General features: G+C 40.1%; 1 protein-coding gene across 9 annotated transcripts in view; it reads left to right on the forward strand.

Annotated features, from left to right (window-relative positions):
• KIF1B (kinesin family member 1B) overlaps positions 1-25,795 on the forward strand; it is a 175,154-nt gene that overhangs the window by 57,820 nt on the left and 91,539 nt on the right. For 3 of the 9 annotated variants that reach the window (XM_021941811.2, XM_031669296.1, XM_021941740.2), the window contains exons 8-15: positions 1,686-1,763; positions 2,458-2,523; positions 5,818-5,893; positions 6,731-6,809; positions 8,423-8,565; positions 12,810-12,943; positions 22,975-23,054; positions 23,938-24,013. In XM_021941811.2, the coding sequence (XP_021797503.1) occupies positions 1,686-1,763; positions 2,458-2,523; positions 5,818-5,893; positions 6,731-6,809; positions 8,423-8,565; positions 12,810-12,943; positions 22,975-23,054; positions 23,938-24,013 (732 nt within the window). Of the gene's footprint in view, positions 1-1,685; positions 1,764-2,457; positions 2,524-3,244; positions 3,263-5,817; positions 5,894-6,730; positions 6,810-8,422; positions 8,566-9,522; positions 9,565-12,731; positions 12,944-22,974; positions 23,055-23,937; positions 24,014-25,795 lie in introns of all 9 variants that reach the window. The other 6 variants (XM_021941579.2, XM_021941768.2, XM_021941673.2 and 3 more) reach the window with 5 other exon arrangements.

The raw sequence follows: 25,795 nt of genomic DNA on the forward strand, positions 1-25,795 counted from the left end.
CCCAGCTACTCGGGAGGCTGAGGCAGGAGAATGGCGTCAACCCGGTAGGCAGAGCTTGCAGTGAGCTGAGATCCGGCCACTGCACTCCAGCCTGGGCGACAGAGCGAGACTCCATCTCAAAAAAAAAAAAAAAAAAATGTTTTTTGCCCTTCTCCCATGGTGTCAAATCTACAAAATTAATGTTAATCCCATAATCATAGCTTTCCTGGTAGTCCATTTTGGATACTTTTGTCTAAACTTTCCTGAAGCTTTATTTTTTTACAACTTTATTGAGGTATTATTGAAGTATACAGTAAATGGCACGTATTTAAAGCGTAAAATTTGGTCAGTTTTGACATATTTTTATACCTGTGAAACTAGTGCCACAATCCAGATAATGATAATTTCTATTATTCTCAAAAGTTGCCTTGTACCTGTTTGTAGTCTTTCTCTATATCCCTTCTACGGCAATCCCTGGGCAGTTCCGGACCTGCCTTTTGTCAGTATAGATTAGTTTACATTTTCTAGAATTTTATATAAATGGAATCATAGAGTATGTGCTGTTTTTTTGTCTGGAGTCTTTCACTTAGCATAGTGATTTTGAGATTCATCTATGTTGTTGTGTTTATCAATAGTTCCTTTTCATTGTTGATGAGTATTGCATTATACAGATACACCACCGTTTATTAATTCAACTGTTGATGGACTTTTAAACTGTTCCTAGTTTTTGATTATTACAAATGAAGCTGCTGTGAACATTTGTGTACAAGTCTTTGTGTGGACATTTGTTTTTGTTCTCTTGGTAAATGCTTAGGAATAGGATGATTGAGTCTTATTGTAGCTCCTTAAGAAATGTCAAGTCCAGGCGTGGCGACTCACACCTGTAATCCTAGCACTATGGGAGGCCGAGGCGGGTGGATCATGAGGTCAGGAGTTTGAGACCAGCCTGGTGTACATGGCAAAACCCCATCTCTACTAAAAATACAAAAAGAAAAAATTAGCTGGACGTGGTGGTGGGCACCTGTAAGCTCAGCTACTCGGGAGGCTGAGGTGGGAGAATCGTTTGAACCCAGGAGGTGGAGGTTGCAGTGAGCCAAGATCGCTCCATTGCACTCCAGCCTGGGTGACAGAGCAAGACTCTGTCTCAAAAAAAAAAGGAATATCAAACTGTTTTCCAAAGTGATTGTACCATTTTACATTCCCACCAGCAATATGTGAGAGTTCCAGTTGCTTAAAGCTTCAGTTTTAGTATGCCATTTAATGAGTTGATGAGTTTTACTTATTTTTATAACATACTCTAGTAAACTATGTCGTGTTTATACTAAAGTTACTTTTTTTGAACCGTGGTAATTGCTATGAATTTTGTGCACGCTCTTTTTTTACTAATTAAAAAAAATTTTTTTTTTAAAGACACAGGGTCTTCTATGTTGCCAATCTGGAGTATAGTAGACAGCTTTGAACTCCTGGGCTGAAAGGAGCTTCCCGAGTAGCTGGGACTACAGGCGTGTGCCACTGCACCTGCTGTGTGTGCTGTTTAAACTGACTCTGATAGGTGTTGTCTTGATCTTTTTGTGCCATATTTAAAAGCTCTAATACTTTTAGTTTTCTCCATACCTTAATCTTTTAAAAAGCATTCTGCCTCTAAATATTTCCTGCCTCTATCTTGCTTATTTTTTAATTGCTCCCATGTTACTGTTCTTTATCAGGTCAGTAAAATCAGCTTGGTGGATCTAGCAGGAAGTGAACGAGCTGATTCAACTGGTGCCAAAGGGACTCGATTAAAGGTATTTATTTTAGCAAATAAATGGCCTGATCAGTAAATGTTCTGTACCATGGGACAGCAAACCATGGCCACCACCTGTTTTTGTAAATAAAATTTTATTGAAACACAGCTACATACATTTGTTTATGTATTGTCTATGGCTGCTTTTGCACTGCAATGGCAGTGTTGTGACAGAGACCATATGGCCCACAAAACCTGAAATAATTTGTGTCTGTCCTTTTATGGAAAAATTTTGCTGACTCCTGATCTGTAACTTCAATAGAAGGATAAGTTATCTAACTAAATAGTTAGGGAGGACATCATAGTCAAGGTGAGAGTTGAATTGCATTTTAAGGAACAGGCAGAATTTGGCTAGATGGAATTAAGACATGGCAATGGGAATAGGATGTACAGTATTCAGATGTGAGAACAGAAGTTTCATGTCGATGAGTTGAGGGAAGAAGGCTGCACACATCTGTAAACTTTTGGAGCACAAACATCTCGAAGATACTTTAGGACTGTGAGTTAGGCCTGTGGTCTCAGCATGTTATTATCAAGTGGAGAAGAGGATAGATTGAGGACTAAAGGTTGTTTTTAGAACTTGTAATAATAAAGAAATATGCTAGCATATGGCAAATCATGTTTTATGTTGTATATGATATGACAGTAGTAGAAATTCTTCATCATCATTCTTTCATATTTGGTATTTATTTTAGGAAGGAGCAAATATTAATAAGTCTCTTACAACTTTGGGCAAAGTCATTTCAGCCTTGGCCGAGGTGGTAAGTTTTATGCTTCATTATAAGGGGAGTTGTGTCTGTTCAGCAAATATACTTGATGATATTTTATTATTGTTTATGAAGGCTGCCTTTTTGTGGCCCTTTTCTGTAATCTTGCCTTTCTCTTTTTAGAGCTTTTCAGATAAGATACTAGGTATAAAACAGTTTGACTTTGTACTGCAAGTAAAAGAGACTAAGGAGAACAAAAGTAAATATAGATCTGTAAAAACTAGAGCAAACACCTAAGGTTTGACTGATTTTTTTGAGCCTTGTTTTATGTCTATCACAAAAACCAAGTTGATTTATTGTCTTTTCTTTTCCTGTGTAATGTTTTCTGAGTAGGATGCAGTATCTTTTGGAGTATTTTGAGCAGTTTGGCTTTGGTGGATGCTGTTGATTTGAGAGCCAGTAGTAGGTTTTTTGTTTTGTTTTGTTTTTTTCCCAATAGTTTTGTTCTTTTCCTACTCCTTAATGGTAGAACAGTAAAGCTAAAACAAAAATTCTCTTTTTTTAATTAGGGGCTTCATTGCCTACATTATTTAAATTAGTCATTGTGTGTTCTAGTTTAGTTTAAAACCTCATTTTAATTGCTAAGAATTATGAAATGCTTTCTTGCTTGCCTTGGAGAAGTCATAATCTATGACATGAAATTTAAACAAAATCTCATTTTCTACTTGGAGGCTTATCCTGTGTTCTTTTCTCTTTTAAATGCTTTCACCTGTAGGATAACTGCACTAGCAAGGTATGGTGGGGATTGGTAGAGATAAACTAGAATTGACTTTTATGTTTTAAATCTTCACCAGGATGTATGGTGACATAAGTAGGAATGGAACCTTTAAAAATGTTTTCATCATTTGTTTTCTGGCTCTGGAATTTAGAGTGGCTGTAAATTTAGAGTGACCCCAAATCATGAGATTTCACACCAAAATTAATTTATAGAACATGATATGCTTTGGAGAAGGAATTAAGAATAAAGGAACAAGGACGGGCATGGTGGCTTATGCCTGTAATCCCAGCACTTTGGGAGGCTGAGGCAGGCGGATCATTTGAGGTCAGAAGTTCGAGACCAGTCTGGCCAACATGGTGAAACCCCATCTCTACTAAAAATACAAAAATTAGGTGGGTGCGGTGGTGTGTGCCCATAGTGTCCCAACTATTCACGGGTTTTAAACTGAGGTTTTAGGCCTCAAGGATTACATAGTGGAATGAAAGTTTGTTCCACTAATCTGAATGACCGAAAGGCTTAATTCTCCCTTGAGGTCTGTGCAATCTAAAATTGAACCTGCTATTGGAAATGACTTTCTGATTGGTGGATTGTGTGTTTGTGGGTAGAGTGGAATGAGATGATGTAGACATATTTGATAAGAGATGCTTCTTGCCTACTCCCTTACCTCCTCAAAAAAAAAAAACAAAAAAAAAACCACAAGACCAGCCACTAAGAGGCCAGCCACGTAGTACTCGTTTTCTGAATAGAAAAAGTGCTTGTGCAGATAGTAGGATCATCCTTAGTTTAACCTTGGATTATACCAGGACTGGATTTTAAAACTGCTGATTTGCTGGAGCGGTGTTTATCAGTGAGGCCCTGCCTTTCCCCTTAGTAACTTCTTTTTTTTTTTGGAGACTGAGTCTCACACTGTTGCCCAGTCTGAGGCACAGTGGCATGATCTCGGCTCACTGCAGCCTCCACCTTCTGGGTTCAAGCGATTCTTCTGCCTCAGCCTCCCAAGTAACTGAGATTACAGGTGCCCCCCACCACCCCTGGCTAATTTTTTGTATTTTTAGTAGAGACGGGGTTTCATCATGTTGGCCAGGCTGGTCTTGAACTCCTGACCTCAAGTGATCCACCCGCCTTGGCCTCCCAAAGTGCTGGGATTACAGGCATGAGCCACTGTGCCCGGCCTCCCCTTAGTAGCTTCTTAAAGTGTTACAACGCAGTAATCAGCCAGCATGTATTTGAATAGCTGTTACCTGTAAAGCATTTGCATTAATTTTTACTTTTAGAAAGTATAATTTTTTTTCATTTCAGCACTGCCTTTTCATTGGTGCTTTTTGCTTTATCCTGTGGTAATAAGAAGGATCATGAAGAAAGCGGAATAAGTAGACTTAATAGAACATTCACCTTTCTAAATTAGCAAATCATATCACTTTCTTAGACCTTTTTACTTTTAGTCTTTGCTTTAATAACTGGATTATTTTTGGCATAATTTCCTTTCAAAGAGACCAAATGAGTATTATTTTACAAGAGTTACTAGATTTGGCCAGGTGCGGGGTCTCACGCCTGTAATCCTAGCACTTTGGGAGGCCGAGGCGGGCGGATTACAAGGTCAGGAGATTGAGACCACGGTGAAACCCCATCTCTACTAAAAAATATAAAAAATCAGCTGGGCACGGTGGTGGGCACCTGTAGTCCCAGCTACTCAGGAGGCTGAGGTAGGAGAATGGTGTGAACCTGGGAGGTGGAGCTTGCAGTGAGCCGAGATTGCGCCACCACTCCAGAGCAAGACTCCGTCTCAAAAAAAAAAAAAAAGGAGTTGCTAGATTTGCAACAACCCACCCAATGACATGGTGGTTGGCCAAGTAAATTCACTAACTAGATGACTTGCTCCAACACATCCAACCTGGAATGCACAGGATTAGTATTCTCCCCTCTGCAAAAATAAAAATTGAGGATGGAGTATTAGATGATGTTAGGGAATTATTGTTTATTTTGGTAAGTGTGATAATGGTCTTGTGGCTTTTTTTTTTTTTTTTTTTTTTTAAAAAAAACATGACCTTTTCCTTCACAGTAAGAAAAAGAAAAAAAATGATATGGACAGGATATTAGGTAATAGTATTGTGTTGATGTTACTTTTTTGAACTTGGTCATTGTTTTCTGTGTAAGACAATGTTCTTATATGCTGAAGTGTTTAGGGGTAAATGGAGATGAGGTCTGCAACTGACTTCAGAATGGGTCAGGAAAATAAAAAGTTGTAGAAAGTGTTTGGGGGTTAATTGAAAGATGATTGGCAGAGTATTGATAATGGTTGAAGCTGCATTTTGGGTATGGTAGCTCATTATACTGCTCTCTCAACTGTTGAATATGTTACACAGTTTTCAAAATAAAATGTAAAATGAAAAAATTACCTTATTGCGTGAGTTTTTGGTATTGTGAAGAATTAAAACTATGAATGATAAACTTCCACAGTGTTGGGGTTGTACTGTAATTTAATTTACTTGGGAATTTTAGACTGATTTGCCTTTCTTGGGAATTTTTTTCCCTAACAAAAAATGCTAAGACCATTCCTTTCCCTTTAATAGAGTAAAAAGAAGAAGAAAACGGATTTTATTCCCTACAGGGATTCTGTACTTACTTGGCTCCTTCGAGAAAATTTAGGTATGTTGACCACTAGTGAAAAGTAGTTATCTTTTTCACTTTGATTATCTTTTGTGGTTAATTGTCCTAGGTCTGTTTTGGAGACAAATAATCTCTAGATATTCATGTTACTACTTGAGTGTTCCTTGCCTGCTTTCATTTTTACTCCTAATTTCAGCTGGTTGGATTCTCTTGGTTTTAAGCCAGGGTGTACTCCCATATCTCATTTACTTCAGGGCATGAACTGTGCTGTAATTGTCTTCCCAACTCCCCATACCTGTTTCAGATTATTGCTCGCTCTTCAAAAGCGAGCAATATTTCAAAAATCCATGCTCCTCTGAGGTGCACAAAATTAGACATTGCCAACCCTTATTCCTCCTCATTGCTGATGTTTTCAGACCTTCGAATCACTGTTCTTCATTCACTTCTACTTTTTTTTTTTGAAATGGAGTCTCGCTCTCTTACCCAGGCTGGAGTGCAGTGGTGCAATCTTGACTCACTGCAACCTCCGCCTCCCGGGTTCAAGCAGTTCTCCTGCCTCAGCCTCCTGCCTCAGCCTCCCGAGTAGCTGGGATTACAGGCACACACCACCATGCCTGGCTAACTTTTTTATACTTTTAGTAGAGACAGGATTGTGCCATGTTGGCCAGGTTCGTCTTGAACTCCTGACCTCAAGTGATCCGCTCGCCTGGGTGAAAGAGTGAGACTTCCTCTCAAAAAAAAAAAAAAAGAAAGAAATTTGACATTACATTAAATCTTAGGATTTGAGATCGCAACCTCAGATTTGACACATTCCATGAAATTTTTCTTTCTTTTAAAATGAGTGTGACTTGAGATACTCATGATTAATCTTTTTAGGTGGCAATTCTCGGACTGCAATGGTTGCTGCTCTGAGCCCCGCGGATATCAACTATGATGAGACTTTGAGCACTCTGAGGTACTTTCTTTTGATCTCAGTAGCAACGTAGACCACATTGCCATCAGATGTCATTTTGTGATACCATGGATGTTTTTATGCTGTCTGGGTAGTTATTTATGTAAATAATGTTCCTTTCCTCTCATAACAGGGAAAACTTAGGGAAAAAGTGATTGTATTATAGTAGAATTTACCTCTTTATGGTTTTCCGTTTCATTGGGAAAGGTATGAACTTTTTATTTTTTTATCCATCATGGATTCCTAGATAAGGCAGGAACTTTTTCATAGGAAAGATTTTTAAATTGCTCAAGTGAGATTTTTGGGTAACTTTTAGATAATAGTGACATTTTCTTATAATATTCATTTCTATAAAAAGAAGCGCCACCCTGCTTGTGGTGTTTGTCGTTATAGAAATGCTGAAGTCGGCTGGGCGTTGTGGCCCCCACCTGTAATCCCAGCACTTTGGGAGGCCGAGGTGGGTGGATCACTTGAGGTCAGGAGTTTGAGACCAGCCTGGCCAACATGGTGAAACCCCATCTTTACTAAAAATACAAAAATGAGCTGGGCGTGGTGCCGTGCACCTGTAATCCTAGCTACTTGGGAGGCTGAGACAGGAGAATCACTTGAACCTGGGAGGCGGAGGTTGCAGTGAGCTGAGATGGCGCCACTGCACTCTAGCCTGGAGACAGAGCAAGACTCCGTCTCAAAAAAAAAAAAAGGAAAAGAAAAAAGGAAAAAAAAGAAATGCTGAAATCATAATAAGTAATAAAAATTATAGGAATATGTAGCAATATTAAAAAATTACCATCATAGCCAGGTGCAGTGGTGTGTGCCTGTAGTCCCAGCTATTTGGAAAGCTGAGGCAGGAGGATCACTTGAGCACAGGAGTTTGAGGCCAGTCTAGGCAACATAGTGAGACTCTGTCTCTTAAAAAAAAAAAAAAACAATTACACAACAGAATGTTCATGAGAAGTTTTTTTTGCTTTTTAGTTTTTGTTTTTGAGATGGAGTCTTTTGCTGTGTGGCCCAAGCTGGAGTGCAGTGGCAAGATTGTAGCTCACTGCAGCCTCAGACATCTGGGCTCGTGCGATGCTCCTACTTCAGCCTCCCAAGTAGCTAAAACTACAGGCACATGCCACTAGGCCTGGCTGATTTTTAAAAATTTCTCGTAGGGATCGGGGGTCTTGTTATGTTATTCAGGCTGGTTTCAAATTCCTGGCCTCATGTGATCCTCCCCACTTGGCCTCCAAAAGTGTTGGGATTACAGGTGTGAGCTGCCTCCTGAGGCCTATTTTTTATGTATGAGTAGGTTTCATTACTTCAGTCTGGAACTCTCTACCCTTCTTCCATGAAAGACAGTTGATATAATGGAGTGAATACTATACAGTCTCATAAGTTGGGTTTAAGTCCTCTCGCTGTTATTTATTTCCATTGTGATCTTGTGCAAATCACTTAAATTCATCTGAGCCTTTTTCTTCATCTTTAATAGGTACTACAAAGCTTTATATAGATGTATTACGAAGGCTCATAAAATGTAAACACTCAGGATATTTGATTTAGAAATAATAGTATGTTACTTATGAGAAGTAGAACATATGAGAAATGACAAGAATGAATTTTCTTTTTGGATCTAGATATGCAGATCGTGCAAAACAAATTAAATGCAATGCTGTTATCAATGAGGACCCCAATGCCAAACTGGTTCGTGAATTAAAGGAGGAGGTGACACGGCTGAAGGACCTTCTTCGTGCTCAGGGCCTGGGAGATATTATTGATAGTAAGTGAATTAAGGATCATTACAAAATCTAATCCTTTCTTCTTCAAGGTTCTTATTCAGGGTTCTTATATTTAAAATAAACTTCAAGTTAAGGAACATGATGAAGCTAAATGGTAGTGAAAAAAAAATTTTTTTTTTTTTCCTTAAAAAACTCAATGGAAATGATCTCTAGATTCCTTTATGTAGCATATACCAGGCTATCCGTTTGAACTCATGAAATTAGTTTTTAAATCACAAATATGTCGCTAGTATTTTTGTTAGAATTCTGTTTTAGATCAGCAATGAAGTTTATTTGGAATTTTAAACCTGTTATCACTGAGCAGTTAATTACTTCATAGAAATGTTATTTGAAATTTTGGGTTTTGTTTCATGGGTTACTCTGGATTAGTGTAGTGGCAGTAATACAAGAAATGCACCATTCAATCCTACCTTCAGATAAGATTCTCCTTTGAATGGCCCCCTCCTCCTGTAAAATGATGGATTGCCTCCTGCTGTCTATGAACATATGAAGGGGAAAGTTCAATTCCTATGAAGTTCAAGAACTACACTTCCAGAGAGTATTGTTTTACAATGTTGTATTAAAATGTATCTTAAAAAAACTCATGATGTGCCTATACAATGGCTTATTCAGAAGTTCTCTAAAGTGAGTAAAATGGATTATTCATATATGAATAGAATATAGGTTGGTTTAGTAAAGCATATTTTTATTTTTTGAGTGTAAAATTAATATTATATTCCTTAAAGTTCTAATAAGATTTTCAAGGCCTCTTCTAGTTTAATTCTTCTTATTGATTAGAGTCTGAGTTTAGATGAATACCATTTGTAAAATTGATACCATATTCTAAATATTAACTTTCTCATCCCCCCAAATGCCAAAAAATGCTCTGTTCCCTCTCTGTGTCACTGCTGAACCTGAACTTTGACCCTTCTCGTATTTTCCCTCCTGCTTACCTTCAGTTGATCCATTGATCGATGATTACTCTGGAAGTGGAAGCAAATGTGTGTATTTCACATATTGGTTATTTCCAGTACTCTGACTTGCTAATCTGCCTCTGCTGGATCAGCCTTAAAATGAGCTTTGCATGCCAGCAATCCTTACAGAGAAATCCCAGACAGAGCATAGTATAGAATCAGAAATAATCCTATTTTTGCCCTTCTTCATTTAGCAAACTAATTTTTGCTGAATTTCAGTTTGTGGCTTGAGTGAAGTAGAAAGGCTTGAGAGTCTCTTGCTGCTTCTACTCTTCAGTTTTTCCCAGTGTGATTAAATTAAATCCAAAAATCATAGATGATGATAGCAACTGGCACTTACTAATTGTGCATAATATGCCAGGCCCTATTCTAGGCACCTTGAATATAGTCTCTTTTAATTCTGTTAATGGCTCTGAAAATATTTTATTATGTCCATTTTACCAATAATCATTTTCAGTCCGCAAAACTATCTATGATTGGAGAGCTCTGTAAATGTTGGGCTGAGACTCATGGGAGCTTGTGCTAAGTTGCTTTTCTCCATATCTTGGGCCTCAGATGATTAGATAAATATTTTTTCCTTTTTTTTTTTTTTTTTGAGATGGTCTGATTCTGTCACCCAAGCTGGAGTGTAATGACGTGATCATGGCCCACTGCAAGCTTGAACTCTTGGGCTCAAGTGATCTTTCCATCTCAGCCTCTTGAGTATCCGAGACTACAGTTGTTTACTGCCACGCCTGGCTGATTTTTAAATTTTTTGTTTGTAGAGATGGGGGTCTTGCTGTGTTTCCCAGGCTGATCTGGAACCCCTGGCCTCAAGCAGTCCTCCTGTCTCGGCCTCCCAAAGTGCTAGGATTACAGATGTGAGCCACCACACCCAGCCTTTCCTCTTTTCATAAGTCACAAATTAAAATAACTTAGGTGTCTAAAATGACTCAAACATTTTTAAAGAATCACATGTACCTCGTTATTCTCTCCATATATATCTTAAGTTGGTGAGGAAATTATTTCTTACCCTTTTAAGGTAATTCATCAAGAAATTGTTATCTTAGAAGAAAAATATCTTGATTTTGGGGTTAATTTTTAGATTCGTACTGAGTCATTTCTTTTTTTCTTTTCTTTTCTTTTTTTTTTTTTTTTCTTTTGAGATGGAGTCTTGCTTTGTCACCAGGCTGGAGTGCAGAGGTGAGCTCTCGGCTCACTGCAACTTCCTCTGCCCGAGTTCCAGCAATTTCTCCTGCCTCAGCCTCCCGAGTAGCTGGGACTACAGGCCCATACCACTACGCCCAGCTTATTTTTATATTTTTAATAGAGACGGGATTTCACCATGTCGGCCAGGATGGTCTCAATCTCTTGACCTCGTGATCCTCCTGCCTTGGCCTCCCAAAGTGCTGGGATTATAGGCATGAGCCACTGAGCCCGGCCACCTGAGTTGTTTATTTCTACAGTAAGGCATGTAATGAGGCTTGGCAGACAGTGAGAAAATGCATAGGAGAAACCAAATATAGCCCTGGCTGTGGTTATGAGGTTAGGGCTTAAATACACTATAATGTCCTGATACAGAAGTGACTCTTGGACTGCAGCAGCTCTGTCTGAGATTTCCAAAGCTCAACGATACTGGTGTAGAAAAGGTGCCGCCTTCTTTTTGCTTTTGTGCTCAAGGTGTTGCTGCTGCCAGCTTGTTGCCTACCTCTTTTCTTAGCAGTTGCGGCATTTCCTGAAACACCATGCATGACTAAGTTTTAATTCTATATTCCTGAGGGAAAGCAGCCCTGACTACTTCTCAATTTCCATCTTGATCTAATTCTCTTAATTCCTTTTAGGGCTTGCATGTGACCATTGGACCTAAACTCTGTCCATCCTGGTCTTTTCCCCCGATGGTTAATTTTTTGCTCTAATCCCTATCCCCCTTTTAAAAGATGCCTCTTTGCTTGTTTCCCTGTGTTCTGTATTTGCAGATGGTGGTTTTCAAACTGTCTTGAAGCAACCACTGGCTTTAAGGGAGTTAAAAAACTAGCTTTAATTAAATAGTAGAGATGAGTAGGCCCAGGGAAAACTAATAGTATTTTTTCCAACTGTGTGTATTGACTCATCTCCTTTAAGGAAAACTTACATAGTTTTGATACGAATTTTAATTTTTCAGATTCAAAAATGAGCTAATTTTAAAGTTGGATTGCACCAATACTTATGGTTTACCTTTGGTATCTTTTTGCAAAGGATGACTAATGAAAGAAAGTACAACAGCAAATCAGTAAATTTTGTTGTTTGTGGCTTAAATTTTTTTTTTCTTTTACCAATACTGAGTTTAAAAGCGAAATTAACCGTTCTATTAGAGACTTAGTAAATGGAAGTATGTTCCTAAAACTTGCATTTTATACTAGGAAGCAGGCTTAGCAGTGACCCATGGTTGTACTCTTAGGCTAATTAAGGGCCTTAAATTAACAAATAATCGGCCTTATTTTTTGCTTGCTCTGACCGAAGAATGGAACCTGCACTAAAACTCATTCATCTGCTAATTGTTCTTCCCTGTTGAGGCAATCAGTTAGTCCTGAATTTTTAACCAGGACTTACACAAAATTCCTCTCATTTCTATAATTACGCTTTTTTATTTAAGACATATTAAAAATCCTTTTAGCATGTCGAAATGTTGCCATACAAAGCATACCACTCAGTGCACAAACTTTGTTTTAACCATAACATTTTCTTGGAAATTTTTGCTGAATTACATAAAACACTGAGCCAGACCAATATGGATTATTATTGATAAATAAATGATCATTGTTTTCCCCTTACTGTTACAAACTACTGGAAAAGTGTAAATCTGAAGACATTGTAGACTAGGAGTACTAGAAAGACGAAATGGAAGGTATTTTGGTTTTTTTAGGGAGAGTGCCTAAGCAGTTTCCTTTGAGGCTCTGGTTTATCCCCCTGCAAGATACAGTGTTAACCTACATTGGAATCTTTTAGTTTGTAAGTGCACAAATGATTCTGAACCTCTAGGATACCACTATTAAAGACAGACATGTTTTAGAACTGCCATCTAGAACAGTTGTAACCTGTGTTTGTATTATAGCCTGTCTTTGTCTTGGCGCTTTAATGCTGTCCTTTCTTACAACAATATTCCTTCCTGTCTTTTTTTCTTCTGCTTCTTTCCCTTTTCCCTACTTTTTCTGCCTTCTCTTCTTTCTATCTCCCAGATCTGAAAGATTTTCAGAACAATAAGCATAGGTACTTGCTAGCCTCTGAGAATCAACGCCCTGGCCATTTTTCCACAGCATCCATGGGGTCCCTCACTTCATCCCCATCTTCCTGCTCACTCAATAGTCAGGTGGGCTTGACGTCTGTGACCAGTATTCAAGAGAGGATCATGTCTACACCTGGAGGAGAGGAAGCTATTGAACGTCTAAAGGTAAGTAATAGTTCAGACTGAATACAAGGTATTCTATATAGCTCCACAAGGAAGAACTAGGAGTAAAAATCACTAAGATTTCGATTCAGCATATGGAGAACTCTCTGACTCTTAGAGGTGTCCTGAAGATTGAATTTTCTGCTATGTAAGTTAATTTCTTTTCACTAGAATGCCTGAGTCTGACATGGTCAGGCAGAGTTGGGAGAGGTGCATGGGCAGGTCATAGGCTGGCAAGGCAGAGTAATGGATTAATAGATGTGTACGTTAATTCTGGGGTAGTTCATCAAGTTACAGTGAAATTGTTTTGTTAGAAATTTATTTGGAAACGTTTGGTTTCATTCGAAGATGGAATTCTGTATAGAGCCATGCTTCTGTTAACAAAGATAAAGTTTGGGCGGGGCATGGTGGCTCACGCCTGTAATCCTAGCACTTTGGGAGGCTGAGGCGGGCGGATCACGATGTCAGGAGATTGAGACCATTGGGAGGCTGAGGCAGGAGAATGGCGTGAACCTGGGAGGCGGAGCTTGCAGTGAGCCGAGATCGCGCCACTGTACTCCAGCCTGGGTGACAGAGCAAGACTCTGTCTCAAAAAAAAAAAAAAAAAAAGTTTGAACATTTGAGTAGCTTTTCCAGGTTTATTCAGATACTTATTAGGTTATATCTTCTAGAAGTTCACAGAAAACATTGATACCCTATGATTACTGTGTAGGAAGGTTATCTCCTCCTACACTGGTACCCATGGGGTCGCAGGGCCATAGCTGCATGTATGCAGATTTGGCCTATGGCTCCCAGCTTTGCTGTTGGAGGTATTTCCCAGCCTATTGCTGGCTCTGTGAGGTTCGATCTCACCTCTCTGTATGAATATGAAAGTTAAGAGCAACAGAGCCTTCTGACTCATAACTGCTTCTCTTCCTCCTCAATTCATTCAGTGCACAGACAGTTATCACCTGCAGTGCTGAAAGATAGTTTGACCCATACCTTTTAACCATTGTGTTTAAGAATGCTAGAATAGGGGACACAGGGAGGACAAGGAACACTTTTTAAGAGTCTGAAAAGTTGCAATCATGCTGCCAGCCAGCAGTCCTCTTCACATTCACTCGGTATTCCCCTTGACTGCCGCTCATGCAAGGACATTAGAGAACAGTGACACATTGACACATTTAATAGGTAAAAGGCTTGCTGAAAAACTCTTTAACACTAAAGTGAATTAAGCTTGACAATTGAAAATGTCAGATGCTCTCATTTTAATTTTCATGTGAGGCTGGCAAACATTTTATCTGAAGAAAGAGGTTCTGCTTTTTCTTTATCAGCCTACCTTTTCCCTTGACATTTTACTCATTTCAAAAGTATAGTGTGGGCCGGGCATGGTGGCTCATACCTGTAAACCCAGTACTTTGGGAGGCTAAGGCAGGAGGATCATTTTAGCCCAGGAGTTTAAGGCTGCAGTGAGCTATGATTGCACTGCTGCACTCTAGCCTGAGTGACAGAGTGAGATTCTATCTCAAAAAAACATGCTTGGCCAGGCGCAGTGGCTCAAGCCTGTAATCCCAGCACTTTGGGAGGCCGAGATGGGTGGATCACGAGATCAGGAGATCGAGACCATCCTGGCTAACACGGTGAAACCCCGTCTCTACTAAAAATACAAAAAATTAGCTGGGTGTGGTGGTGGCTAGGACTACAGATGCAAGCCACCACGCCCGGCTAATTTTTCTATTTTTATTTATTTTTTGAGACAGAGTCTCACTCTGCCGCCCAGGCTGGAGTGCAATGGCGCGATCTCCAGACCCTGCAACCTCCGCCTCTCAGGTTCAAGTGATTCTTGTGCCTCACCCTCCAAGCAGCTGGGATTACAGGCGTGCGCCACCGTGCTCAACTAATTTTCTTATTTTTAGTAGAAATGGGGTTTCACCATGTTGGCCAGGCTGGTCTTGAACTTCTGACCTTAAGTGATCTGCCTGCCTCAGCCTCCCAAAGTGCTGGGATTACAGGCATGAGCCACTGCGCCCAGCTTAATTTTTTTGTATTTTTAGTAGAGATGGGGTTTCACTATGATGGCCAGGCCGCTCTTGAACTCCTGACCTCAGATGATCCGCCTACCTTGGCCTCCCAAAGTGCTGGGATTACAGGCGTGAGCTACCATGCCCAGCTTTATTTTTGTTTCTAAAGCATGTTTTTGTTTTTGTTTTTGTTTTTTGAGACGGAGTCTAGCTCTGTCGCCCAGGCTGGAGTGCAGTGGCCGGATCTCAGCTCACTGCAAGCTCCGCCTCCCAGGTTTACACCATTCTCCTGCCTCAGCCTCCCCGGTAGCTGGGACTACAGGCGCCCGCCACCTCGCCTGGCTAGTTTTTTGTATTTTTTAGTAGAGACGGGGTTTCACCATGTTAGCCAGGATGGTCTCGATCTCCTGATCGAGGCTGAGGCAGGAGAATCCCCTGAATCCAGGAGGCGGAGGTTACAGTGAGCTAAGGTTGTGCCACTGCACTCCAGCCTGGGCAACAGAGCGAGACTCCATCTCAAAAAAAAAAAAAGAAACAAAAATAATGTTCTTGTTTCTTCCTTCAGAACATGTAAGTGGAAAGTGGTGAAGTTCTGCAATACCTAGCAAAGGGAGAAGGAGTGAGAAATCTTTCCATTAAATGTTGTAGGCTGCAGGGTAATTTTTGCTGTTGGTAAAATTGACTTTGAAATTTTACTAAAGACCTTAACGAAGAGGAGTGGTAAGACTCTACACATTTTCTCACTATAGGCGTCAGTGACCATGTTGGCTTTGCAGGGCTCTTTTTAGAACCAGAGTAAGAAATAGGGAGCTCCTTGGGAATGAGAAGTAAAACTCCCACTTACTGAGTCCTTAATATAAAATGTTCTTTTTCTTTGGGGATTTTAAATCGTAACTATTTGCTTATTAAAGCGTTAGCACATACGCTTGAGATTACCCTTTCCTTTGACATTCATCTTGATGTAAAGGAGAAATTTCTCCCTAACTGCCAAGTGGGACCAATTGAAAATAATGTCACGTTAGGAGTCAAGACATTAATCAGACTCTTTAAGAATCAGGTTACCCAGTGTCTTCCAGATCATTTCTAGGGAATAACACTGTCATTATTCAGGGAACTCTTCCTCCGACTTCCCTATGTCCCACTAAAGCAAGACAAAACAAAACTGTATTACTTCAATCAGAAAACAAATTTTCTTTGTTTTAATTATTTCTTACGCCAAAATAAAGAACTCTTCGGTTTTCCCTAGTTTTATTCTAGAAAGAAAAGAGCTTCCTTAGGGCTTTTTGTTGTCTTGGGTTTTTAATGCAGTGTGGTAGTTCACTGAAGCATAAGCGCCTTAGTTCTGCCCTTATTTTGTGAATGGTGAGAATTCCTTTCGGGTAAACCTGCATTTTAATGCTGCAGGCAGATAGCATCTTTCATCCAAAGCTCCAGGGCAATGTTTGTACAGTAGAAATGCTTCAGAATATCTAGGAACTGGGTTCCTAAGGCATGGTAACTGTAGGAGAAAAATATTATACTGGAGAACAGCAATAGAGGAGGTTAATTCATTTTCCTAACATTTTATTTCCCTTTGTTTCTTTTTGACTTTAAAAAAGGTCAGTTGATTGGATACTGTTTTTACACACAATGTTGCTGTGGCTTTGTTCACTGGATAGCCTTTTTGCATATGTTAGGTATGCACGTCACACCATTGTAAATACCTTTTTTTTTTTTTTTGAGATGGAGTCTTGCTCTGCGCCCAGGCTGGAGTGCAGAGACGCAATCTCGACTCACTGCAACCTCCGCCTCCTGGGTTCAAGCAATTCTCCTGCCTCAGCCCTCTGAGAAACTGGGATTATAGGTGTGTACTACCGCACCTGGCTAATTTTTGTATTTTTAGTAGAAACTGGGTTTCGCCATGTTGACCAGGCTGGTCTCAAACTTCTGACCACAGGTGATCTGCCTGCCTCGGCCTCCCAAAGTGCTGGGATTACAGGCGTGAGCCACCATGCCTGGTCTTCCTGTCGAATAAGGTTTTAAACATGCAGCTGTAGCCACAGCTCTCGTGTTTATTAGTCTGGCATCACAGTCAGTACTGTGAGTGCCGTTGCTTAGACTTAGCCTATAAATATCCACAAATATCCATTACAGAAGCAGGCAAGGGCAAATGCTGTGCTAAGCACCCAAGGCCACATTTGGAACCCACTTAGGAAGCATGCTATGTTCAGTACGGTAAAACCTTGGTGATTCAGTGGCTTCAACAAATGTTCTGTGTAGTAAGTGTTTTTCATGGAAATATTTCTGACTTGTCCTGGTGATTTTTCTGTTTCCTTAACTAAACCATCAAGAAGAGATTAAATTGTTTAGCTATATGAACATAATTTATTAACCAGTGCTGCACAAATAGCTAGAGATGCAGACAAATATGATGTGAGACCAAAGAGTGAATGACACCTGAGCCCGGCATTCCTCAGAGCTTAAAGAAGAGTTCCTGGTGTCCCTCTGTTTTTTGGAATTTTTTTTTTTTTTTCAAAGAAAGGGAGGAGGATTAAAGGTTTATCTCCTCAATCCCTCATTTCTGAACCATGAATCCACATTTCAAGTTCATCTTACATTAGGCCCCTAGAGTGGGGTATGGGAAGCTCTGGACACCAGAATGCCTACCTGCTGGCAGAATGAATTGATGCTTCTGAGACTGGATGCTGTTTTGCACTTGGCTTCCCTATTTTATTTATACTAAGTTTGCTACTCAGGCTTGAACAGAATATCCCTCACTCTTTCTTAACTTAGGGTGAACTGTTTCATAGAATATTTACTTGAAAGCCTGTTGATCCTGCTTTATTTGAAGAAAGAACAGTGAGTCAGCAAATAGCTCTAGACCTGGCTCAGTGAGTAGTGTGGCCTCACTTAGCTTCTCTGGTCTGTTGGAACGCAGTGGCGCCATCTTGGCTCAGTGCAACCTGTGCCTTCTGGGTTCAAGCGATTCTCCTGCTTCAGCCTCCCAAGTAACTGGGGCTACAGGCACGTGCCACTGCGCCCGGCTAATTTTTGTATTTTTGGTAGAGATGGGGTTTCGCCATGTTGGCCAGCTGGTCTTGAACTCCTGGTTTTGGTCTAGTTTTCTTATCTCTAGAATGGTTCCAGAATAAATGATTTCGCAGGCTTATTTTGGCTCCGAAGTTGTGCTAATGTGACTCACAGTTAGTATTTTCTCTAAGTTTCCCTCAAAGTTTTTAAAAATAGCTTTCTAGACAACCTCAAAATTGCAGCTGAAAACTGTAATAAAAATAAAAGTTGTACCTTACTCATTAAATCTCTTTTCTACAAAGAGATCATGTTCTGATTTACTCTTCAGATGGTAAGTAAAATTAGATAAGTCATATTAGAGTTGGCTGCAAAATGGTAAGAGGATTCCTAGACAGTAATTTTGCTTTCTTAGAGTGAGTTCTACAGTTGCCCCAAAATAGGGTGGCTTTAATATGACCAGATAATCCTCTGCTCTGAAATAACCTTTTTCTGAAGGTAATCAACTAGGAAGAAATATTTTAAAAATATCTCATGTCAGTTTGTATTCCATAATCAACAGTGGTTTGTGGACCGCACTGTGATAAGTACTAGTCAAGATACCTTGGTTAGGTCGGGTGCATCCTATTGTCCTGTTTGTTGAAGGTTTTCACTTTGAGAAGACTGTATAGATTTCTACCCAGCTATCTTTAATAGACCTTAAAATTATGTAGGTTATGTCATCAGCTTGTCTTATACTTGTCTATTTAAAATCATATGCAGGTTGGGGCTGGGAGGAAAAGAAAAAGGAAAAAAGCAGTCATATGCAAAAGCATTTTTTTTTTTTTTTTTGAGGCGGAGTCTCACTCTGTAGCCGAGGCTGGAGTGCAATGGTGCAATCTTGGCTCACTGCAAGCTCCGCCTCTGGGGTTCACGCCATTCTCCTGCCTCAGCCTCCTGAGTAGCTAGAACTACAGGTGCCACCACCACGTCCGGCTAATTTTTTGTAGTTTTAGTAGAGACAGGTTTTCACCATGTTAGCCAGGATGGTCTCGATCTCCTGACCTCATGATCCGCCCGCCTTGGCCTCCCAAAGTGCTGGGATTACAGGTGTGAGCCACCATGCCTGGCCAGCATTTTCTTTTTTTAAAGAGGTGCTCACTGTGTTACTCAGGCTGGAGTGTAGTGGTGCAGTCATAGCTCACTTATGCAGAAGCATTTAATACCACTCTTAGTGATTGTTGAATAACTTTTGTGGTGCTTTATAGATAAACTATTGAAAACTTGGTCCTTGGCCTTCTCATTCCTTGCGGAATTGTGTGGATTTGTCTTGCTTGCTGGCCCTCTAGCATGACACTTTGGTTCTCCACTCGTGGAGCGGCACGTGCACTGCATGGTAATCATTTCTGCTGAGGACTGTAGAGATGCCATTCAGGTAGCTGTTTAGCCTTTCAGCCTCTATGTGTGTTCTGAAGCCTAATGAGAGCCATTTCAGGTGTTTTTTTATCACCTTGCCACCCCAACCACAGACTTGTTCTAGCTTCTTCCACTTTGTAAGTGTAACTCTTTTCTGAAAAAGTACCTTCTACATGGCTGCCTTGATGTAAACCTTACTGATGCCCAGGTTCCTTCTTTAATTTGTTTTACTCTTTGCCTGCCTTTGCTGGTTGTTGTTGTTCTGTTGTTCTTCATCTTTCGTTTTCTTTTTTTAAATTTTATTTTAAGTCATCCCCTCTTATTTGTTCCACCAAACTCATATACTACTTTGCTTTTGCAGCTGCTGCCTTGAATCTTCATTCTTGCTTTTTTCACGTGTTCCTTTGCCTTTGGTATGTTTTTTTGTTTTGAGGTGACATCCAATCATATAATATTCTGGAAGTCCAAGAGATTCAGAAAATCAAACACTAGACAACTTAAGGTTTATTGTATTACTCACAAGTCCTTTCTGTGTAGATATTTATGTTTTGGGGCCACAGGCTTCTTTAGTGACCTGTTATATGAATCATACATTGAAGTGTTTGATGAACTATAACATATAACACTTTTCCTTGTTAATCACTGTTAGCATCATTACTATCATTTCATTATCATCATCTGACTTTCTTTTTTTTTTTTTTTTAGACAGAGTCTTGCTCTGTCCCCCAGGCTGGAGTGCAGTGGCACGATCTTGGCTCACTGCAAGCTCCGCCTTCTGGGTTCACGCCATTCTCCTGCCTCAGCCTCCTGAGTAGCTGGGACTACAGGCGTCTGCCACTGCGCCTGGCTAATTTTTTGTATTTTTAGTAGAGACGGGGTTTCACCATGTTAGCCAGGATGGTCTCGATCTCCTGACCTTGTGATCCGCCCACCTCGGCCTCCCAAAGTGCTGGGATTACAGGCGTGAGCCACCGCGCCCGGCCTGACTTTCTTACTTCGTCTCCATGACCAGCATTTTCACCTGTTTTGGCATATGCTTGTCCCACTTTTTTGTACTCCTTTTCCTTCCATTCTTTGTCTAGTTAATTGCTACTTGTCCTTCATTTCTCTGTCTGGACCTCACTCAGCCTTGATTCACCTATGTTACAGAGACCTATGAATACTCCAGTTCTAGCTCTTAGTACACTGTTCTCTTATCTCCTACTGTATCCATTCTCAATCCTCAGACATACTGCTCTAGCATCACAATTATTCCTGGAAAACTCCAGGTACTTTCCCACTCCCAGCATACCCACATGGCAGCTTCTGCTCTTCTTTGATCTCTGCTCACGTATCACTGAGTCTGTGAGGCCTGTCTTGACAACCTCACTTCAGATCACTCCCTCACCTACCCTTCCCCGTGTGGTCTTTCCTTTTGTTGCTTTTTCTCTGGAGCACTTGCCACTATCTGACATACTGTGTACTTATTGATTAAAATGGATTATATCATGGCTGGGCATGGTGGCTCACACCTATAATCTCAGCACTTTGGGAGGCTGAAGCGGGCGGATCACCTGAGGTCAGGAGTTTAAGACCAGCCTGACCAATTATGGCGAAACCCCGTATCTACTAAAAATACAAAAACTTGCCGGGCATAGTGGTGGGCACCTGCAGTCCCAGCTACTCGGGAGGCTGGAACAGGAGAATTGCTTGAACCCGGGAGGTGGAAGTTGCAGTGAGCCAAGATCACACCACTGTACTCCAGCCTGGATGACAGAATGAGACTCTGTGTCAAACAGACAGACAAACAAACAAAGAAAATAAATAAATAAATGAATAGGATTATATCAGTCTCCTTACTATGATGTAAATCTTATGAAGGCAGAGATTTTGTTCTTTGCCATATCCATAGGTGCCTTGAACAAGGCTTGATATGTAATGGGGTTATATGTAAGTATTGAATGAATAAATCATCACTTACTTGTCTCTCTAGTATATAGTAACCTCCTTGAGAGCAGGAAACATGTTTTGGTTCTCTTAAAATTAAATTAAATTTAATTAATTAATTTGCATATTTTTAAAATTTTACTTTATGTTCCAGGATACATGTGCAGAATGTGCAGGTTTGTTACGTAGGAACACATGTGCCATGGTGGTTTGCTGCACCTATCAATCTGTTATCTAGGTTTTAAGCCCCGTATGAATTAGGTTCTTATATTTATGTAAGTGTAAACACTCAGCTAGTGATTGGTAAATTGTCACTTCAGTGGCTGTGTGCCTTCAGATGAGATTTAATACTAAATCTTTCTATGTTGACTGTTGGGTTGTATTCAGGAGGTTATTGTGTTATGGCGAAATTGTAGTGAAACAAAAGCAGTAAATACCTTTGGGAACTTTATTCTTTTTTTTTTTTTTTTGAGACAGAGTCTCGCTCTGTCACCCAGGCTGGAGTGCAGTGGCGTGATCTCTGCTCGCTGCAAGCTCCACCTCCCGGGTTCACGCCATTCTCCTTCCTCAGCCTCCTGAGTAGCTGGGATTACAGGCGCCTGCCACCACACCCGGCTAATTTTTTGTATTTTTAGTAGAGATGGGGTTTCACCGTGTTAGCCAGGATGGTCTCGATCTCCTGACCTCGTGATCCGCCTGCCTTGGCCTCCCAAAGTGCTGGGATTACAGGCGTGAGCCACCGCGCCCGGCCTTTATTCTTTTATCGAAGTGGTTGTCAGAAAAAGTATCTTTCATTTTGGAATGTTAATATTACCCTTCCTCCTCTAACACACACACACACAGATACATATAGACAGAGTCACTATTAAGGTGTTTTTTTTCTTGTTTTGTTTTTTTGAGATGGAGTCTCACTCTGTCACCCAGGCTGGAGTGCAGTGGTGCAATCTTGGCTCACTGCAACCTCTGCCTCCCAGGTTCAAGCCATTCTCCTGCCCTCCTGCCTCAGCCTCCTAAGTAGCTGGAATTACAGGTGGGCACCACCATGCCTTGCTAATTTTTTTTGTATATTTAGTAGAGACGGGGTTTCATTGTGTTGGCCAAGCTGATCTCGAACTCCTGACCTTGTGATCCGCCTGCCTCGGCCTCCCAAAGTGCTGGAATTACAGGCGTGAGCCACTGTGCCCAGCCTATTAAGATATTTTTATTAAGACTTGGAGGATCGGTTGGTACGGTAGCTCACGCCTGTAATCCCAGCACTTTGGGAGACTGAGGCGAGTGGATCACGAGGTCAAGAGATTGAGACCATCCTGGCCAACATGGTGAAACCCCATCTGTACTAAAAATACAAAAATTAACTGGGTGTGGTGGGACACACCTGTAGTCCCAGCTACTCGGGTGAGGCAGGAGAATCACTTGAACCTCAGAGGTGGAGGTTGCAGTGAGCCAAGATCACGCCACTGCAGCCTAGTGACAAAGCAAGACTCCGTCTCAAAAAAAAAAGACTTAGAGGATTTATTTGTTTGGGGTTGATTCAGTTTTAGGTCTAGTCTTTATGATTCTTATCTTACATATTAATAACATACAAATCTCATTACTTTTAATTCTGGCCTGTTTCCTCAAAGGGCATGATTTGCTTCTTGCTTTTCTAGCATGGTTTGTTAAATTATAAGAGTCTTTGCCCCTTTAACTGTGCACTTCCTTCCTTAGGAATCAGAGAAGATTATTGCTGAGTTGAATGAAACTTGGGAAGAGAAGCTTCGTAAAACAGAGGCCATCAGAATGGAGAGGTCAGGAGGTTAAAATCTGGAAATGTTTCTAAGTTTTCTAGGGGATGTGGATTACTTTATAGTAAGAAAAGATAAAATGTAAATTAAAATAGAAGAATCTGCCCTTTTAAAACACAAAACGAAACCAAATAAAATGGACAGGGATTTATGGCCAGTTGAATTTATGCTTTGAAATGACATCTACGTATTTAAATATTCTCTAGGGAGTCACAGGTTTAATAGTTACCATATTACCTGTTGCTAGGGATTCATAGAAAATAGAACATATTGGCCAGGCGCGGTGGCTCACGCCTGTAATCCCAACACTTTGGGAGACTGAGTCAGGCAGATCATGAGGTCAGGAGATCGAGACCATCCTGGCTATCGTCGAAACCTCGTCTCTATTAAAAATGCAAAATTACCCAGGCGTGGTGGTGGGCACCTGTAGTCCCAACTACTCGGGAGGCTGAGGCAGGAGAATGGCATGACCCCCGGGAGGCGGAGCTTGCAGTGAGCCGAGATGGTGCCACTGCACTCCAGCATGGGTGACAGAGCAAGACTCTGTCTCAAGGAAAAAAAAAAAAAAGGAATAGCCTTTTCTTTTTTATATTAATATGCATATCGTTTATGAATTATTGACTATCTCCAAAGTCAGTTGAGACAAATTTCTTATCTCAGTGAATATAACTTTGACCAAGTTTTAATTTATTTTGAATGTGATATTGCTTTTAGAGATAACTTCTCATTAATGATGAGAGGTAAGCACATTATTTTATGTTTGCGTTATTGACTATAAACATGGCCAGTTGTTTTTGCTTTGCAGGCTTTATTTTCCAATTCGTATTAGACTGATTTAATTGACATTTTGGTATTAGTATTCTGATTTACCTGTTTTTTTTCCTAGAGAGGCTTTGTTGGCTGAGATGGGAGTTGCCATTCGGGAAGATGGAGGAACCCTAGGGGTTTTCTCACCTAAAAAGGTAGGAAACAATGTTGTGAAACCTAATCAGACAGAGACACTTTTTGTTTGTCTTTGTTACTGGGGCACTTCATGTCTTTCAGGACCTACTCTGTCTCCCCCTTATTATCTTGATACTTGCCTAAATTTCAGATATTTCTGATTTCATCTTAAAGCATGGTCTTATAGTACAAAGGCAGCCTATTTTTAAAATGCCTATCTTGTTTACTATTTACCAAAGAAAAAGCCTAAGGCAATATATCTGTAACTTTTGGCCATGATTCAGTTTGTTTAGTCATCTTTATTTGTTGCTTTCTCTTCAATTCCCAGCCTAACCTAGCATACTTTCAGTTTTGGCTACTCTTTCATGTAGATTTTCCCACAGAAGTCGTCTACCCTGCTTTATAACTTTTTGGAACCAATTTCAGCTGTACAGGTTTGTGGAGAAGAATACTGCTTCCATTTGCTTCTGCAATTTGTATTATAGACAACCCTTGTACTGAGTAAAGCAATTCCTTTCCCTGTCCTTCTAGACTCCTCTGCTTCCTTCTTCATTTTTAAAAAAGTGTCTCCCATAGTTACCTTCCTTTTTACATAATCATAGTTATAACGTAGTTAGGTAGCTTTTAGCTAATTAGAATAGTAAGGGGTTTTTTTTGTTTTTTTATTAAACTAAGTTGCAACTTATTGTTGGATACTGGAAAATGGCTATCGAATGGTTATTTTGCATGCTTATGTGTCAGAGAATAGGAGAACATATATTGATGTATAAAGCATGATTTTATGCTACTAGTAAATTATCCTTTATTTCAAGTGACCTTACATTGGCTATTGGAGACTTAAACATCTTTATACCCAGGTTCTGATGATGATCTCTCTAAGTTAGGATACAAGGGGTGGTGAGTTTTGAATTGGTACTTTTATGTGATATGAAATATTCCCGTGGTTTTCGCTACAATTCTTCTGGTCAGGTTTTTCTATTGTGGCCACGTAACTTTTTTTTTTCTTTTCAAATTCCAATGTGTTATTTTCAACAGAAAAGACTGATGTAAAGACATTTTAGATGCATATTGTATAATAGAACAGTAAGTGTTTTATATGTTTATATTATGAAAGGTTAGTGGTTTCCACAGTTTTAATAGTTTTCCTTCAGTAAGACATGCGTTTATTCAGATATGTTACTTATGATTATATAGATTTTAGCAGTTACAGTTTTGGTGGAATTTAATTGTTCCTATGCATATATCTAAAGGTATTTTATAACATCTTACAGTGTTAAACCTGTAAGGATTTTTTTTTTTTTTTTTTTTTTTTTTTGAGATGGAGTCTCGCTCTGTCTCCAGGCTGGAGTGCAGTGGTGCGATCTTGGCTCACTGCAGCCTCGCCTTCCAGATTCAAGTGATTCTCCTGGCTCAGCCTCCCGAGTAGCTGGACTGCGGGTGCGTGCCACCACGCCCAGCTAATTTTTGTATTTTTAGTGGAGACAGGGTTTCACCATGTTGACCAGGGTGGTCTCGATCTCTTGACTTCGTGATCCGCCCACCTCAGTTTCACAGAGTGCTGGGATTACAGGTGTGAGCCACTGCCCCTGGCTGGAAAATTTTTGTTATAACAACTAGTGAATATATTATGGCATTTAACATAAATCATAAATAACTTGAACAAATGTTGAGATGTAAACTGCGTGGAATTCCAAAGTGAGATCTCTGTTTCCAAAGCTTTTTCTTACTTTAATTTTTGCTTTAGCTTTCTAGACTTCTTCATGAAAGGAAGGGATATACCAGTGACCACATCCAAACTCAGT

Source organism: Papio anubis, chromosome 1 (genome assembly GCF_008728515.1).
Source record: "Papio anubis isolate 15944 chromosome 1, Panubis1.0, whole genome shotgun sequence".
NCBI lineage: Eukaryota > Metazoa > Chordata > Mammalia > Primates > Cercopithecidae > Papio > Papio anubis.